Here is a 16,118-nt window from a genome sequence, read left to right as displayed (position 1 = left end):
TTCCGGGTCAGGGGTTCTGGGAAAACCGGAGTTCGCCGTGTGGGACTAGTTCTCTGTTCCTTAGACTTGGACTGCGCATCTCTAGCACCATACTCCCTCTCTGGGTGTATTCTGCTTCATTCCCGGACTTTGGCTATTGTTTCTGAAAGCCGTGTACCGCCGCAGGATGCCCCGGTTGGGACTCTTGCCCCGGAGGGCTTTCGCGGCGCTGCTCAGCCAGCTCCTACGACCTCCCCGCACTGCGTGCGTTCGGGCGCTCGGTGGCCATAGCCAGGTGAGCCAAACAGAGATAGCTCTGGCCTACTGGGGAAGGACCCCTGGGTCTAAGGTATGGACAGTTAGGACAGTTGGTTTTTATTGAGCACCCGCTGTGTAGCGGCACTGAACCAAGCATTTTGGATGCTTTGTTATTTAATATCTAGCGCTGTTTTGAGAGGTTGGGGCTTTCCATTTTAGAGTTGAGAAAACAGACTGCAAGGTTGAATGACTACCTGTACATCGTAGCAAGCTAATATTTTAATGCAGGTCTCCATTTCATTAACCGAAGTTCGTAGAGCCGCCCCTTAACATTTGTAAGCAAAATATATGGATATTCCTAGTGAATGAGATAGCTAAAGACAACGAGTAGATTGAGTTCGTATTATCTTAAAGTGAATTTGAGAAAAACATGGTGAGTTTTCAGAGAAGTTTTAGTTTGAGAATTATAGATAGGGTGGGGGGAGTTGTGGACTTGAATAGGACTTCTCTTTGGGCGAGAAATTGCAGTAAGAAACTAGCATACCTCAGTTGCTGGAAGGGCTTACAGCCTGCCGGTAGTATTCGAGACAATGATTCTGTTTTGTCTTATTTCAGAAAGTCCCTAAAGTCCTCTTAGCAGATTCTTTGTACTGTCATGAACAACAGAGTTAAGCTCTTGTAATTTTTAGTCACAGCATCCTACAAGTTTTTGAGTTCATTTTGAGTTCAAGGTTCTGTGTTGTTAGGCTTTATTCAAATCACATTTACCTTATCTCCAAGCCTGATAAATAGATCTGTCTTACTAAGAATTCTTATTTCTGCTGTTTGAATATTAACTGAGAACTGGCATACTTATTCCTGCTCCTATACCAGGAGTGGGGCAGTGGAGGTGGTAATGGTATTTTGTTTTGTGCCTTCATTTTTCCCATGTGCTTAAACTTTTTCATACATTCAAAAACTTCCAATACAGTAAAGAGTGATAAAGACTTGACTTCATATATATTGCATGTAAAATTGTAGATACAGTGTGGGTTCTGAGATCAAGATAGAAAAAGTGGTGCTCTGGCTTCCTGTTCCTCAGGGTCACTGATCTTGCAGGCTGGTGGTCCATAGGTTCAGAGATGTCATAGGTCTGCCCAGTGTCCAGCAAAACTACATTTTATATTTCTTCTTCTGCCAGATTGCGGAGGCAATGGTAACATCCCAACTGAAACCACATCAAGAGAAACCAAGTTTCATCATCAAGACCCCAAGGGTAATGTCCTTTACCCATCTTATCCCATTAGAATACCATGGAGAACTGATGTCTGCTGTACTTATCTCTGTAACTTCTTATAAGGCCTTTTTGAGCTAAGTTTCAAACAAAAGTGAAAACAAAAACCTTTTCTATCTTGATGCACTAGATGAGGCTCAGAGTTATCTGAACTAAAGGAATTTCAGGCCAAGTGTGGTAGTGCAAACTTGTAACCCCAACTGCTTGGGAGGATGAGGCAGGAGGATCACAAATTCAAGACCAGCTTGGGGCAATGTAGCAAGACTCTGTCTCAAAAATAAAAAGGAGTAGGGAAGTAGCTTATTGGTAGAGTGTTTGCCAACATATGCAAGTTCCTGCAATCTACAGAAAAAGGAAAGTGAAAAGGAAATACAAAAAAGCAAATTCAGTCTATACCTTACCTTACAGGTATAATTTAACTCTTTGTTTTAAATGGACTTGTTTTTTGTTTGTACTATGACTGCTTTTGGTTTTCAGGGCACCAGGGATCTTAGTCCCCAGGAGATGGTTGTGAGGGAGAAAATTCTTGATATGGTTATCAGTTGCTTTAAACGTCATGGAGCAAAGGGATTGGATACACCAGCATTTGAGCTAAAAGTAAGGGGAAAAGAATGTCTGGAATCCCTTTTCTTCAGTGTTCCAGAGGGCTTCTCATCTGTGTTCTGGAGTTATCTTTTGAACTGTGGCTCTTTCCGTTTGATTCCTGCAGGAAGTGCTCATGGAGAAGTATAATGAGCAGTCTGGGCTCATCTATGATCTGGAGGATCAAGGTGGAGAGCTGTTGTCCCTTCGTTATGACCTTACTGTATCCTTCTAAGTGCTGGAGCCTAACTTGTTTCTTTCCAAATCCAGAGGACTTTTCTGACACAAAGGGAGGAGCATGACTATGGGAAAATATGGCTCCATTGGCAGTAGCCTTTACTTCTAGTTTCTTCCACAAGTCAATTCTGCCAGCAGAGCCTGGCCTGGAGACCTCTCATTTAACTTCATTGTCTATCTGAATATCTAAGGGAAGCTTGCTGAAACATTCCTAGCTCCAGGGATTCTTAATTCAGTAACAGGAATACGATTCAAAAACTAATTAAAATGCATATGGTCCTTGGCATACACTTTCAGAAATAAAGGTTTGATATTGGAAACAAATGCAGGCTATGAAGCCTGAACACTATTTAGAGATAGTTGGATATTGGTCTGATTGGGAGAAAATGGCTAAGACCTTGGGTCATTTCTATTTCTTCTACATTCTGCTCAACTTTCAGTTTTGCTAGGTGAGATTCCTTCATTTGACACTATTCAGTATGTTTTGAATGCCAAGTACTGTCAAATCTTGGAGACAGTGGGAAACAAGATAGAGAAGGTCCTTGTTCTTATCCTATTGGATAAGATAAAATAGTGGTTCAGTGTCGTTTAATGTCTACATGCTGGACCTAAGCGTTGGCTGCCATATCGTCCTTAACCTAGTTATGTGAGGTCCCCTTTGCTCGTTATCTGGCTATGAATAAACTGAAGAAGATGAAACGCTACCAAGTTGGAAAGGTGTGGCGAAGGGAGAGTCCAACTATGGTCCAAGGCCGCTATCGGGAGTTCTACCAGTGTGTAAGTGACCTGATGGGGACAGCATAGTTTGATAGTTAACCTGGGAATTGGTTGATCAGTGGAGGTTTTTTTCTGTCTTTCTTTGCTGTAGGATTTTGATATTGCTGGTCAGTTTGACCCTATGATCCCAGATGCAGAATGTTTGAAGATCATGTGTGAAATCCTAAGTGGGTTGCAGCTGGGAGACTTTCTCATTAAGGTAAGGCCAAGACTAAGTGAAAAGTCTGGATTTGGCTCGTGTGTGTGTGTGTGTGTGTGTGTGTGTGTATGAGTGCTCCTCCTGTGAGATTACCTTTTTGTCCATTTTACAAGTCTGAGAGTTAGGAACTGCCATGGTTTTCAGGGAAAGGACCTTGACAAGACCCTTGGGTTTCACTGAGTTTACAGGTCAATGACCGGCGGATTGTAGATGGGGTCTTTGCTGTCTGTGGTGTTCCTGAAAGCAAGTTCCATACTATCTGTGCCTCGATGGACAAACTAGACAAGGTAATAAAGACCTTACCTAGGTTTCTGCCCTGCTCTGAAATTCATACTATTAGACAAAAATAAAGAGATAGTGGCTGAAGTGAGCTGAATATAGGAGGAAGGTGAGGAGACATTCTGATGCAAGGTCTGAGTTGTATAGTGGGGATTGTGACTGGGTTTCTTAGCTGCCTCTGATTTTTCTGAGCATACTATTAGCTACCTAGGATGACCATACTAAATGAAACTGAAATGTCCTTTTCTAGCAAGAGAAAGAAGGACTTGGGGCTGAGGTAATGTTTGGGTGTTTATGCAGATATCTTGGAAAGGTGTGAGACATGAAATGGTGGCACAGAAAGGCCTGGCTCCTGAGGTAGCTGATCGAATTGGGGACTACGTCCAACATCATGGTAAGAACCAGGATTTTCAGAGCTGTGACAGAATCAGGCTGAGGGTGACCAGTGTTCAGCTTTTACCTCTGAATAAGCTCCCTTTTGCAGATGTGTTAAATTCCAGAGTCTGGCCTGAATTTAATGTCCCTTTTATTTATTGTAACGACTTTGTGTCTTTAGATGGCAGAGGTAGAGGAGGGTGTGATCATCATCTTTTTAAAGAAAAAAACAAAAAACAAATAAACCAGAAGGACTAGCTAGAGCACTACTTAAAAGATCAATTTGGTAAAGCACATCTTCGGTAAATGCGCAGGTCTTCTTTTCTACCACTTTTTCCTCCAGGTGGTGTATCTTTGGTAGAGCAGATGCTCCAGGATCCCAGACTATCCCAGAACAAGCAGGCCTTGGAGGGGTTAGAGTCCCTGAAGCTTCTTTTTGAATACTTGACTTTATTTGGAATCACTGAGAAGGTAGGTTGAGTTGGGAGTAGACCTACTGCATTCAAGAGCTGAGCTCTGGGGCTGTCACAATCTGGTGTCGGGGGCCGGGTGTGGTGGGCATGCCTGTAATCCCCGCACTCGGGAGGCTGAGGCAGCAGGACTGTTGCGAGTTCGAGACCAGCCTGGACTACAAAGTGAGCGCAAGGCCAGCCTGAACTGCATAGCCAGACACTGTCTCAAAAAGACAAAAAAAAACCCCAAAAAGCAAAAAACAATCTGGTAGGGGACTGATTATAACCTAACCCCACAGATCTCCTTTGACTTGAGTCTTGCTCGAGGCCTGGACTACTATACAGGAGTGATCTATGAAGCAGTTTTGCTACAAACCCCAGCTCAGGTTGGAGAAGAGCCCTTTAATGTGGGCAGTGTGGCTGCTGGCGGGCGCTATGACGAGCTGGTGGCCACATTTGACCCTAAGGGCCATAAGGTGCCATGTGTGGGACTGAGCATTGGAGTAGAGCGAATCTTCCACATTGTGGAACAGAGGATAAAGGTATGTCTTAGGGGTGAGATGGTGCTGGGGGCCTAAAATCCTGCTTTTAGAGGTGTAACTAGACTTTTTTCTGACAGTTTTTTTGTCTTGTTTTTGGAATTTCTTGTGCAAGGGAAATTTTCATTAGTTTTACTTTCTTTTCTGTCATGTATCAGACTTCTGGTGAGAAAGTACGGACCACAGAGACCCAGGTGTTTGTGGCCACACCCCAAAAGAACTTCCTCCGACAACGGTTAAAGCTAATTGCAGAGCTTTGGGATGCTGGGATCAAGGTATGGTGGAGCTCATATCTGGGTATATGTGGAACTCAGGAGCAAGAGTGGAAGTCAAGGCCTTTTAAGTTTACTAGCAGAGAGCTAGGCACTTATTTCTGCCTTTTTAAAAAAATACATGTTTTGGGGATTTATGTGTTATGATCACTCTTAAGTCCCCTACTCTATTTTAATCCTTTTTAGGCAGAGATGCTATATAAGAATAATCCCAAACTACTAACCCAACTGCACTACTGTGAGAACACAGGCATTCCCTGGGTGGTCATCATTGGTGAGCAAGAACAGAAGGAAGGGGTCATCAAGCTCCGGTCAGTGGCCACCAGAGAGGAGGTGAGTGGGGGCTGATAGAAATAGAAGCGAACAGGTGTTTCTCCCTTTCTTTGATTTTTTTAAGAAATATGTCTTCTGGGTGAGGAAATAAATACCTTTGGGGCTAAGAGTGGAGTAGAGATGAATGAAGTCCCATCTCAAGCAGTTACTGCAGCCAGCAAGTATTGGCTAAGTGGGCAGGAGGAGGACAAGTGAAATCTGCATGGGTGTTTTGAGACTAGTCAATAAAATAGACATAGACTAGGTGTTTGACCCCCCCTTAGTATTGAGGGTGTACATTCTCCTAGTCAGCTTATTCCCTAATGGTTGTGTAAATGGTGGGACAGATGCAGAGTAAAATGAACCTGGGAAAGAAAGTGGCTAAAGAGTTAGTATCACTTTCTTATTTGTCACCTGAGAGATCTTATGTTTCAGGAGGCCATAAAACGGGAACATCTTGTGGCTGAAATTCAGAAGCGACTGTCCCAGTCTTGATCCTTGCCTGATTGCCATCTGGTGCTCTTGGTACAAAAGCTTTCATCTAACACTGAGTTCCTGATACACTTCACAACAGCTGGCCAGTATGGGTGACAAGGGCCTTCAGCCTCCTCGTTCCTTAAATACAGAAGGATGTGGGGACTCCTGGACTACTGTAAACAGCTACTCTGCATGGGGCAGATAGCAGCATGTGAAAGAGACATGCTGTAGCTGAAGGGGCAGATTTGAAGTGCCACCGACACTACCTAGAGGTGCTAAGATTGTTGCTGTGAGCAGGGCTCTGGAAGTCCTCTAAGTTGAAGATACTGAACCACTGAGATCAGAAGCCAGATAGCTTTCCACTTAGCTTTAGACCCGGATTCTGGGAAATTTGTCTACATTCATCCTTTGGCTTATCCAAGGAGTTTTGGGAATACAGCAAAGATGGATAGTGACAACTTGCTGCTTCGAGGACAGAAATACTGTATAATCCTAGGGGTATGGCAGTGCCTATATTAATTTGGTATCTTTTTAGCCTATCCATTGTGAACGGTAGCAGGGCAGGGCTGCTGTGTAACAATCTGGAACACTGAACTTAATAAATGGTTTGGCAGGGTGGAGACCTGGGATTTTGAAGATCATTTCCTGTTCTAGAATTACTGTTCTGACTTTCCATACCTTGCCATAAAGGCTGTTCTTGAAGTGGTTGGATAATATGTTAAATAAAATGTTAAGTATAGTAGTTTGGGTAGTTTGTTATCAAGGAATTAATTTACATAGGCCATAGAAAATGCTTGAGTGTACACTGGGGAATTCTGTGAACTAGGAGTAACCTTCTTGGGGCGATGCAAATGTATACAGCAAGGAAGCAGCCACAGTTCCTGCACCCTCTTTCCACAGCTTGGAGATACAGTCATGCCTAAGAATAAACGTATAGTGAGTTAGGACAGGGGTTTTGAACCCATAGGCTCTGGAGCCTTACTGGCTATTGGGAACTGGGCCGCACAGCAGGAGGTAAGTGGCTGGTGAGCCAGGGGAGCTGCCCAGCATTGCCTGAATTACTGCCTGAGTTTTGCCTTCTGTCAGATTAGCAGCAGCATTAGATTTTCTTTTTCTTTTTTTCTTTTTTTTTGGTCTTTTTTGAGACAGGGTCTGGCTATGCAGTTCAGGCTGGCCTTGAGCTCACTTTGTAGCCCAGGCTGATCTCGAACTCGCAACGATCCTCCTGCCTAAGCCTCCCGAGTGCTGAGCATTAGATTTTCATAGCAGCACAGACTCTACAGTGAACTACCTATGTGAAAGACCTAAGTTGTATGCTCCTAATGAGAACTGAAACCCCAGACCATTCCTCCCCCCAACCCCCTCCCCAGGTCTGTGGAAAAACTCTTCCAAGAAACCATGCAAGTTGCCAGGTGTAATAGTACATGCCTGTAATCCCAGCACTTGGGAAGCTGAGGCAGGAGGATCACTGTGAGTTAAAGGCCAGCCTGGGCTACATAGTGAGTTCAGGACCAGCCTGAACTGCATAGCGAGGCCCTGTCAAAAAAATAACAACAAAATGAAAGTGGTCCCTGGTGCAAAAACAGTTGGTGACTGGTGCTTTAGGGTGTTGCTGATTACTTGCCTTCCTCATTCCAATCTTTGATTAAATTGCATGCTACAGACTGGATGATTATAATGTTCTCCGGCTAAAAGAAGAGTTAACCAGGGTGGCATTGTTAAACAAAACAGTGCAAAAAGCCCTTTTCTTCTGGCTTGAAGCTACACTTCAGCACAGTGTAGCTTTGGGCCAAATACCTAGTGCATGCTGGTCAATGGGATACCTGGAGCCCCTAAAAACACGTGAGCCTTTAAAAGGTTCAGGTAGGAAGGTTGCAAGTTCAAGGACAGCCAGGGTAATTTATTGAGACTGTCTCAAAAAATAAAAGGGGCTGCCGGGCGTGGTGGCGCGATCCTGTAACCCCAGCACTCGGGAGACTGAGGCAGAAGGATCATTGCGAGTTAGAGGCCAGCCTGGGCTACACAGTGAGCTCAAGGCCCAGCCTGAACTACATAGCGAGACCCTTGTCTTAAAAAGACAAAAAAAGCGGGCGGGGGGCGGGGCTGGTGCTGTAGCTCAGTGGTGGAGTTTCTCTAGTTCAATCCCCAGTACACTAGTACCGAAAAGTCTTAGAAGGCAAGGTACGCACAGTTGATTCGCTTACGTCTGCGAGCAGTGCTTCCGAATCTCAGTTTTCGCCTTCGTAAAATAGCCGAGTTGAACTAAAGCTTTCATGCTTGTTTTGAAAGGCAGGGCCAAAAAAAAAAAAAAACACGTTAGCATGCGCCCTTACTTCCGCATTGCTTCACATTCGCTTTGCGTCTGCGCCTTCCTCTTGAAGCAGAGGCGGGGCCGACACGCCTATTTTAGAAGCTCTCCAGTCCTTAGTCCGTTTACAACAGGAGACTCTGAACTTATTGGAGGGCGACCTTGCTTTACGGCTCTCGTCCGCGTTTTACGGCATTTTCCGGCTTCCCATTCACTTCGCTGTGAAGATGGCGTCAGGCAGCGGGGTAGGTGATGTTTGTGAGGAGGAGGAGGAGGTTTGCGGGTTGGGAGGGTGGGTGCCTTCTCAGCGCTGAATAAAGACGCACGCTGCTCCCTGACTGGCTTCCTGACACCTCTTCGCGATCCCAGGGTGCAGGTTTGAGAATTACCCCGTAAGGCCCTGACGCAGGGACCGTGAAGTCGCGGAGGTCTCTTGGGTTGGGGTCTAGAGCCGACCTCAGCTTCCTTCCTGGTGAGGTCCAGAAAGGCTTCGTTTTCTAAAGATCCCGGGGCCGTCTTGTTGGCAAGGACGCGGTTCCCTCAGTTTCTCTAGGGGTCCGGACACGATTAGTGACGGATCTTCAGCGCTTTTTCCCCTACAGACAAAAAACTTGGACTTTCGCCGAAAGTGGGACAAAGATGAATACGAGAAACTTGCTGAGAAGAGGCTCACAGAAGAGAGAGAAAAGAAGGATGGTGGGTGTCCGCTTCATCAAGGGCTCAGGGTGTCGCTGGAGCGATGCAGTGGCTGGAGAGCGGGTGGGGAGTTAAAAGGAAGCTGCCCGCCTACCCGTGTCACTTTTGGCGATGTGGCCCCCGACACCTCGGTTTCCACGTACATAAAATTAGAGCTAGGAGATAGCCTGGAGTGGCTTTGAGTGCTCGTCAGCCGTGTTATACGCTGCTTTCTTGCTCTGTCTTTGCTTGGTCGGTTTAGTGAGGGCCCTGGAATTCTTAGCTGTGACAGAGAAGTTAAGTAGAGTATTTTGTTGTTGAACATTACAGCTATGAATGACACACTCTATTTGAAATTTCTTAAGGAGGAGGAGAACATTCTTAAGCAGAGTCCTTCGTTGTAGTCTGAGAAAAGCTCTGGTACTCACCAGGAGCAAGTGATTGTTTCATTCAGTGCTTAGTGTTGCCATTGCTCTGTCCCTTATAGTGTCAAGGAGCTGTGTGCCTCTCGTAGATAGATTCCTTTTTAGAAAAAGAATACTGGTTTTCAAACATTCTTTTTCCACATTACTAACGTGCTTGTAGTCCCAGCACTTGGGAGGCTGAGGCAGGAGGATCATCTCGAGTTTGAGGCCAACCTAGTGAGACCTTGTCTAAAAAAAAAAATATAAAGCCAACAAGTCTAAAAGAAATGTGTTATCTATACTCATTAATTCACTGATTGAATTTCTATACCACTTGCACACATTTTTAGCTTTTTATGTAAGAGGTATAATATAGTGCTTCATATGCACAAGTATTTTTTTTTGTTTTTGTTTTCCGGTACCGGGAATCAAACTCACAACCTCACGCTTGCCAGGTAGGTGCTGATCCTCTGAGCTAAATCCCTAGCCCCTGCACAAGTATTTTCTAATTGTTGGCCCCCTTTTAAAACTTGACCCAGTCCTCCAAAATCCTTTTATGTGTTATGCTTAGGATATCTGGCTAAAAGCATTATTGAGTGTTCTTGCTCCTCTTTTGAAAAGGTTGCTTCTAGTGAAAATTAGAACTCTGTTTCCACTTCAGTCAATGAATTAATGAGTAGAGAAAACATATTCCTTTTAGACTTGTTAGCTTTATCCTTTTTTTTTTTTTTTTTTAAAACAGAGTCTCACTAAGTTGGCCTAAAACAAAATGATCCTCCTGCCTCAGCCTCGCAAGTGCTGGGATTACAGGCATGTGCCACTGTGCCCGGCTATTCATTTATTTTTTGAGACAGAAATTCACCAGATTCCCTGGGCTGGCTTTGAATTTGTGATCCTGCCTCAGCTCCCAAGGGCTTGAGGTTACAGGTGTGTACCACCATGCCCCATTAGGCTTGCTAATTTTAAAGTGGAGAAAAGCTGGAGAAAGTTGGGGGATGTTTATCATTTTTTCTGTGCTCACATTCTTTGCTGCTGCAAACTGCTACTTGAAGTACCTGTTGTGTCCCATCTTTCAGGAATCAAAGAAATGAGAGTAGTCCTCTGAATTTTGAGTTTTATGTGTTCTTTTCTTTCTGGTTGAGGAACTATAAAGGTACAGTCTTCCCCATCATGTTTCAGGAAAACCAGTGCAGCCAGTCAAGCGGGAGCTTCTGCGGCACAGGGACTACAAAGTGGACTTGGAATCCAAGCTTGGAAAGACCATTGTCATTACGAAGACCACCCCACAATCTGAGATGGGAGGGTAGGTGGTTTTTTGTTTTTCTCTAAAGCACAGAATAGGTTTAATAAACTACCTTTGTTGGGTTTAGAAAGTGTTGAGGAGGGTCCATGGTCCCAGGATAACAGCTCATTGCCCATAATTCCACTCTTAGATTTTTTTCACCCAAGGTCTCCAAAAGGGGTTTTGTGAGCTTCTTCATATTGGAATTGTAAATACTCCTGAATATTTTAACAGGGATTATTGGTGCTGTCAGAAGTTAAGCAACTACTGAGGACTTTTCTAGGGGGAGAAATTAGGTGGACTGGGAATGGAGCCAAGAAACTGTTAATGATGAAAAAAGGGGTGTTGAGGTTCTAGAATAGCTAGAAGGCTGTAAATGTTATGGAAGGTGCCTGATTGTGCACTTTTTTCCTAAACCAAGGCTTGAATCATCAGGAAGAAGGGTTCTACAAAAACTTACTGCCCCTTTGCCCACCGCTTTTCTCTGTCCAGTTAGGATTTCTAGCAGGAGGACAACACAGATAGCAGTTAGTTAATACTTCCTCTGAGCTGTTTATAATCCCATTATTGTCATTCTTCTCAGTATTAGTTATCCTTTACTATATAAATTAACAAATTAACAAAACTCAAATTTTGGCAACATAAAATAACAACTCATAGTGTCTGTGGGCAGAAGATCTGAGAGAAGTTTACCAAGGTGATTCTGGCTTATGGTCTCTCAGGAAGCTTTGTTCAAGGAGTTGGCTGAGTCTGCATGTATCTGAGGCTTAAGTGAGATTGGAAGATCTACTTTCAAGCTGTCAAATGCCTATGGTTTGGAGGCTAAAACTCTGTACCCCATGGGTCTCTTCATATGACTGTTCACAAGAAATCAAAGGGTTCCTCAGAGCAAATAATCCACACAAAATTAGAAGGTACAGTTTTTTATAACCTAGTCTTGGACGTGCTATGCTGTCACTTTTGACAGAACTTCCTGGTCTCACAGACCAACCCTGGTACAGATTGGCAAGATCCTACACAGGATGGAAATACTAGGAGAGCAGGGCTTGTAGTCGGTCTGCCTTGGAGGCTGGCTACTACTCTCTCCCAGGAGTGAAGGCTGTGTGGAAAAATGTATTTCTTTTTGAAAACCAGATTCTTAAAACTGAATTTGACTTACCTGCTGTTTCCTACCATCTGTCAGATATTATTGCAATGTCTGTGACTGTGTGGTGAAGGACTCCATCAACTTCCTGGATCACATTAATGGAAAGAAACGTAAGGCTTAGAGGTAGTTTGTGACTGGGGATGGGATTGGGTTTTGGTGGTGATGTAGAAGGAAAAGGTAGCTTCTCTTGGACTCTTATTTGATCCCTGGGGAATTCTCCAGTTGTTTTGTACAGACCATTCTTTAGATAATATTTTTGGAGGCCACAAAGTGAGTTACTGCCCAGAGGTTCCCTTACTCCCCCTCCTTTTTTTGTGGTGCTAGTGAATATTCTAGATTCTCAACAACTCAAACTACTGTTTGGTCTTTTGGGCCTGTGTAGCCCCACTTGGTGTTCATCTGCTCAGTAAGAGAGTAAGGGCAGTTGAAACCCACCTATATCTTGTCTGGGTATGCTGCCTCTAGGAACAGAGGAAGCCAAGAGTTTCTCTTAACACGTACTTTTGCTGGGTATCTTATTAAAAATATGGTCAGGCATGGTGGCACACACCTATAATCCCAGGACTCAAGAGACTGAGGCAGGAAGATCCCTGTGGATTCAAGAGCAAACTGAACTACGTAATGAGACCCTTACACACAAAAAAAATTGCTTTTTTTTTTTTTTGAGGTGCTAGGGGTAGAATCCATGGTTTCATGTTTGTTTTTTTTTAAAGGCCAGAACAATACTTTTTTTTTTTGTGCCAGGAATCAAATTCATGACCTCTCGATTGCCAGGCACATGCTATCCACTGAACTATATCTGCTGCCCTTTTTTTTGGTTTTTGAGAGAAGATCTTGTTATCTAGTTTATGCTGACCTCAGACACACTATGTACCCTAGGTTGTCCACAAACTTGTGTCTGGGGTTGAGCTTATAGGTGTGTACCACCATGCCTGGCCAGGACAAGACTTGAGGGGCTCAGGATGTTGTAGTGACATTGCCATCTTCACTGTTGGCCCTACCCAGATCAGCGAAACCTAGGCATGTCTATGCGTGTGGAACGTTCTACCCTGGATCAGGTGAAGAAACGTTTTGAGGTCAACAAGAAAAAAATGGAAGAGAAGCAGAAGGATTATGATTTTGAAGAAAGGATGAAGGAACTCAGAGAAGAGGTAAGGCTGTCCTAGCTTTACTTTTCTCAGCTTTGCATTGTAACTTGTACATCAAAGGTGGCCCTCACCTTCATCTCACTCTACTGCCTCCCAGTTGTGTCCCTGAATTTCTGCATACTAGGGAAACCTTTATTGCTCTTGATTGAGACACTTGTGAGCTAAAGGAAATGGCTGTAAGTCTACCCTCTCCTCCTGACTCTTTGGGCTATGCCTGTTTTGGGTAATTATTCTTTCACTTAATATTTTTTAGAGCAGTTTTAGATTCACAGCAAAATTGAGAAGAATAGAGACTTCCTGTTTCTTTCTTGCTTCACACATGCATAGCTCCCTCCCCCTTTTTACTGTAGGAGGGAGTTAAGCGCCTAAGAGGCTGGCAGGGTTAGAATTGTTTCCTGCACTTACTGTGAACCTTGGGCAGTTATGTAAACCTCACTTTCTTCATATTAGAGATCTTAGTGTAATGTACACGAAGTACTCATCAGTTCCTGGTATGTTGAGTGCCTCAAAATGTTACATGATTTTGCTTCCATAACCCTGCTAAGAACTAAGAGATGAACTGAGGTGTATGATGGAGAACTGTACAGAGGCTAAAGCTTATTTCTTGTCCTTTATAATCTTTACTGTGGCTTTTATTCTGCCCTTGAGATTTTATTTTACTTTCTCCTTTTCTTTTTTTTTTTTTTTTCAGACAGGGTCTTGCTATGTAGTGCAGGGGCTGCACTACTTGAACTCACTGTGTAGCCCAGGCTGGCCCGGAACTCACAGTAATCCTCCTGCCTCAGCTTCCTGAGTGCTGGGATTACAGGCGTGTGCCACCATGTCTGTCTCTATTTTATCTTCTCCTAAAGATAGAAAGGAATTTTGAAGCTCACATTTCTTTTGACAACATTTGGCTGAGGAATCTGAACTGATTCTGAATGATTTCCACCCCTGCAGGAGGAGAAGGCTAAAGCATACAAGAAAGAGAAACAGAAGGAAAAGAAGAGGAGGGCTGAAGAAGATTTGACATTTGAGGAGGATGATGAGATGGCAGCTGTGATGGGCTTCTCTGGCTTTGGTTCCACCAAGAAGAGTTATTGAAGCTTCTTGTACTTGGCCTAATTTTGGCCTATGCTGGACCTAACATTTTGTGTGTGTTGGGGAGGGGAGGCTCATTTCTAAGTACTTGGTAAAGATCTTAAGAGTGTCAGTGGGCAGGGAGGAGGGTGGGGGTGTGGTTTCCTTCTGTGTTGGGAGAGGGCACAGGGTACAGAGGTAATGCTGTGGCATTTTCATTCAGTCTCAGTATAGCACTGGAGTCACAGGACCTTTGCCTGAGTTCCCAATAAAGACAGACCTCCCCTTCTAAGGCTGCTTTCCCGAAACTCCCCCTGCATCTTTCCCTTTTCATCTACTCAGCCTCTTGCCTGAGCATCCTATCTTTATTCTCTGTTCTGTTGTAATTTTGACTCCAGCCTGCAACAGAAGGGTTATCTTAGTGCCCCGTTTCCGGTCGATGGCATATCCTTGATCAGTCCTTCCCTTTCCCATTCCACCTCCTGGGTCTGTAGCCACATGTGCATGCATGTGTACTTCTGCCTGGATTAGTGGTGTGTGTGGATATGTATGTGTGCATGAATCTGTCACAAAGAGGGGTCTTGAGCTAGAACCTCAGAGCATTGCTTTCCTAGGGCCTGATGTTCTTGGTTTCCTCAGCGCGTGTAACAGGAAATTAAATGGGATGAGTGTGGTATGGTTTGTGTCTGGTGAGCTTTTAACATTGTTCTTCAGATGTAGGCTGTTTCAGCTTCTGCTGTTTGTTTTATTTTGCTGAGGATTTCTTTGTCTTCCTTGTGAGCAGGCTCTTGGAAGAACCTGTTTGAAGCAAAAAAGAAAATGAAAAATGAAAAAACACAAAATGCAAGCAAACAAACTCACTACGGGAGCCCCTGGGTCTCAGAGGCTGTTCAGCATGTGTAATAAATGGCATTGACTGGCTCGTTTCACATTTGGTGGGGATCTTCCATAGTCTTCCCTCTGTGTGTGTGTGTGTGTGTGTGTGTGCGTGTGTGCATGTGTGTGTTTCTTGGTACTGGGAATCAAACTCAAGACCTTGTGCATGCCAGGCAGGTGCTTGTGCTACTGAGCTATATCCCCAGCCTGTGTGTGTGTTTATGTCCTCACACTGAGAATTACCATGTGGAGCCTTTTTTGCCCTCCATTTGACCCTGGTCACTTTATTTTAGTCTAGATTCTTTCAGCATGAGTTACATAAAACTGGTGTCATAGTTTAACCTGATTTGCACTTGAGCAGCAGGACCCAGTGTAGAGGTTAATTTTTCCTATTACCTACAATTGGGCTAGGTACCTGGTTAATCAGTCCTGTCACTATCGGGCTAGATAAGTCTTTCTTTTTTTTTGTGTGTGTGAGACAGGTTCTTGCTGTGCAGTTCAGGCTGGCCTTCAGCTCACTTTGTAGCCCAGGCTGGCCTCGAACTCGCAACGATCTTCCTGCCTCAGCCTCCCGAGTGCTGGGATTACATGCCCTACCATGTCTGGCAGATAAGTCTTTGTTAAAGAAGCTGTTCTGTGCATTGTGGGGCATTTAGTGGCATCCCTATCCTCTAGCTACTGGATGCCCTTAGTGCCTCTTCCCTGATTTTGTAACAACTAAAAATGTATTCCTAGGCCAGGTGTAGTGGTGCACGCCTGGAATCCCAGCACTCAGGAGACTGAGGCAGGAGGATCATTGCAAGTTCAAGACCAGCCTGGGCTACAAAGTAAGCTCAAGGCCAGCCTGAACTGCATAGGGAGACCCTGTCTCAAAAAGACCAAAAAAAAAAAAAAAAAAAAGGGAGGTGGCACATTCCCTTCTACTCAGCCTCCATTTAGAACCACTGAGAAGCTGCTGCCTTAAGAATTATATGACATAGACTGGTTAAAAGCAAAGCCTCCAAGCCTTTATTAACTCCTGGGTAAGATACTGTAGTAGGTCTAGAGAATGCAGAGGGGAAAAACAAAAGTTGTACACAAAAGAGAGAAGTCATGTAAACTTGAAACATGCTCTGAAATTTTTTGCTTGTTCTGTGCCTGGAAAAGGAGACCTGTTTGGGCTAATAAGCCGGCTATTGTATGACTTGTTCTTTGTCCCATGTAGCTCT

The 16,118-nt window shown here is 44.2% G+C and overlaps 2 protein-coding genes and 1 long non-coding RNA gene across 4 annotated transcripts; 2 read left to right on the top strand and 1 right to left on the bottom strand.

Moving 5' to 3' along the window:
• The first annotated feature begins 17 nt into the window (after positions 1–17).
• Hars2 (histidyl-tRNA synthetase 2, mitochondrial) lies at positions 18–6,750 on the top strand. Of its 2 annotated transcripts, XM_005382011.2 has the most exons (13): positions 18–274; positions 1,418–1,492; positions 1,988–2,107; positions 2,220–2,315; positions 2,981–3,106; positions 3,198–3,305; positions 3,494–3,592; positions 3,885–3,978; positions 4,303–4,430; positions 4,711–4,953; positions 5,109–5,225; positions 5,409–5,555; positions 5,970–6,750. In XM_005382011.2, the coding sequence occupies exons 1-13, from the start codon at positions 167–169 to the stop codon at positions 6,027–6,029; spliced, it is 1,521 nt and encodes a 506-aa protein (XP_005382068.1). In that variant the 5' UTR covers positions 18–166; the 3' UTR covers positions 6,030–6,750. The 2 variants fall into 2 exon arrangements, with proteins under 2 accessions (XP_005382068.1, XP_005382070.1); XM_005382013.2 differs by lacking the exon at positions 1,988–2,107.
• On the bottom strand, positions 1,225–8,334 carry LOC102028087. Its single transcript, XR_260526.2, has 2 exons — positions 8,201–8,334; positions 1,225–1,444 (listed from the first exon to the last, which is right to left on the bottom strand). It is a non-coding gene; the product is annotated as an uncharacterized LOC102028087 (long non-coding RNA).
• Positions 8,335–8,455: 121 nt separating this feature from the next.
• Zmat2 (zinc finger, matrin-type 2) lies at positions 8,456–14,965 on the top strand. The gene is made up of 6 exons (XM_005382002.2): positions 8,456–8,564; positions 8,922–9,015; positions 10,578–10,701; positions 11,864–11,937; positions 12,833–12,978; positions 13,915–14,965. The coding sequence occupies exons 1-6, from the start codon at positions 8,547–8,549 to the stop codon at positions 14,056–14,058; spliced, it is 600 nt and encodes a 199-aa protein (XP_005382059.1). The 5' UTR covers positions 8,456–8,546; the 3' UTR covers positions 14,059–14,965.
• Positions 14,966–16,118: the final 1,153 nt, after the last annotated feature.

Source organism: Chinchilla lanigera, unplaced genomic scaffold, assembly GCF_000276665.1.
Source record: "Chinchilla lanigera isolate Chin_1 unplaced genomic scaffold, ChiLan1.0 scaffold00017, whole genome shotgun sequence".
In the NCBI taxonomy this organism is placed as follows: Eukaryota; Metazoa; Chordata; class Mammalia; order Rodentia; family Chinchillidae; genus Chinchilla; species Chinchilla lanigera.
This window is presented reverse-complemented; position numbering and strand designations above follow the sequence as displayed.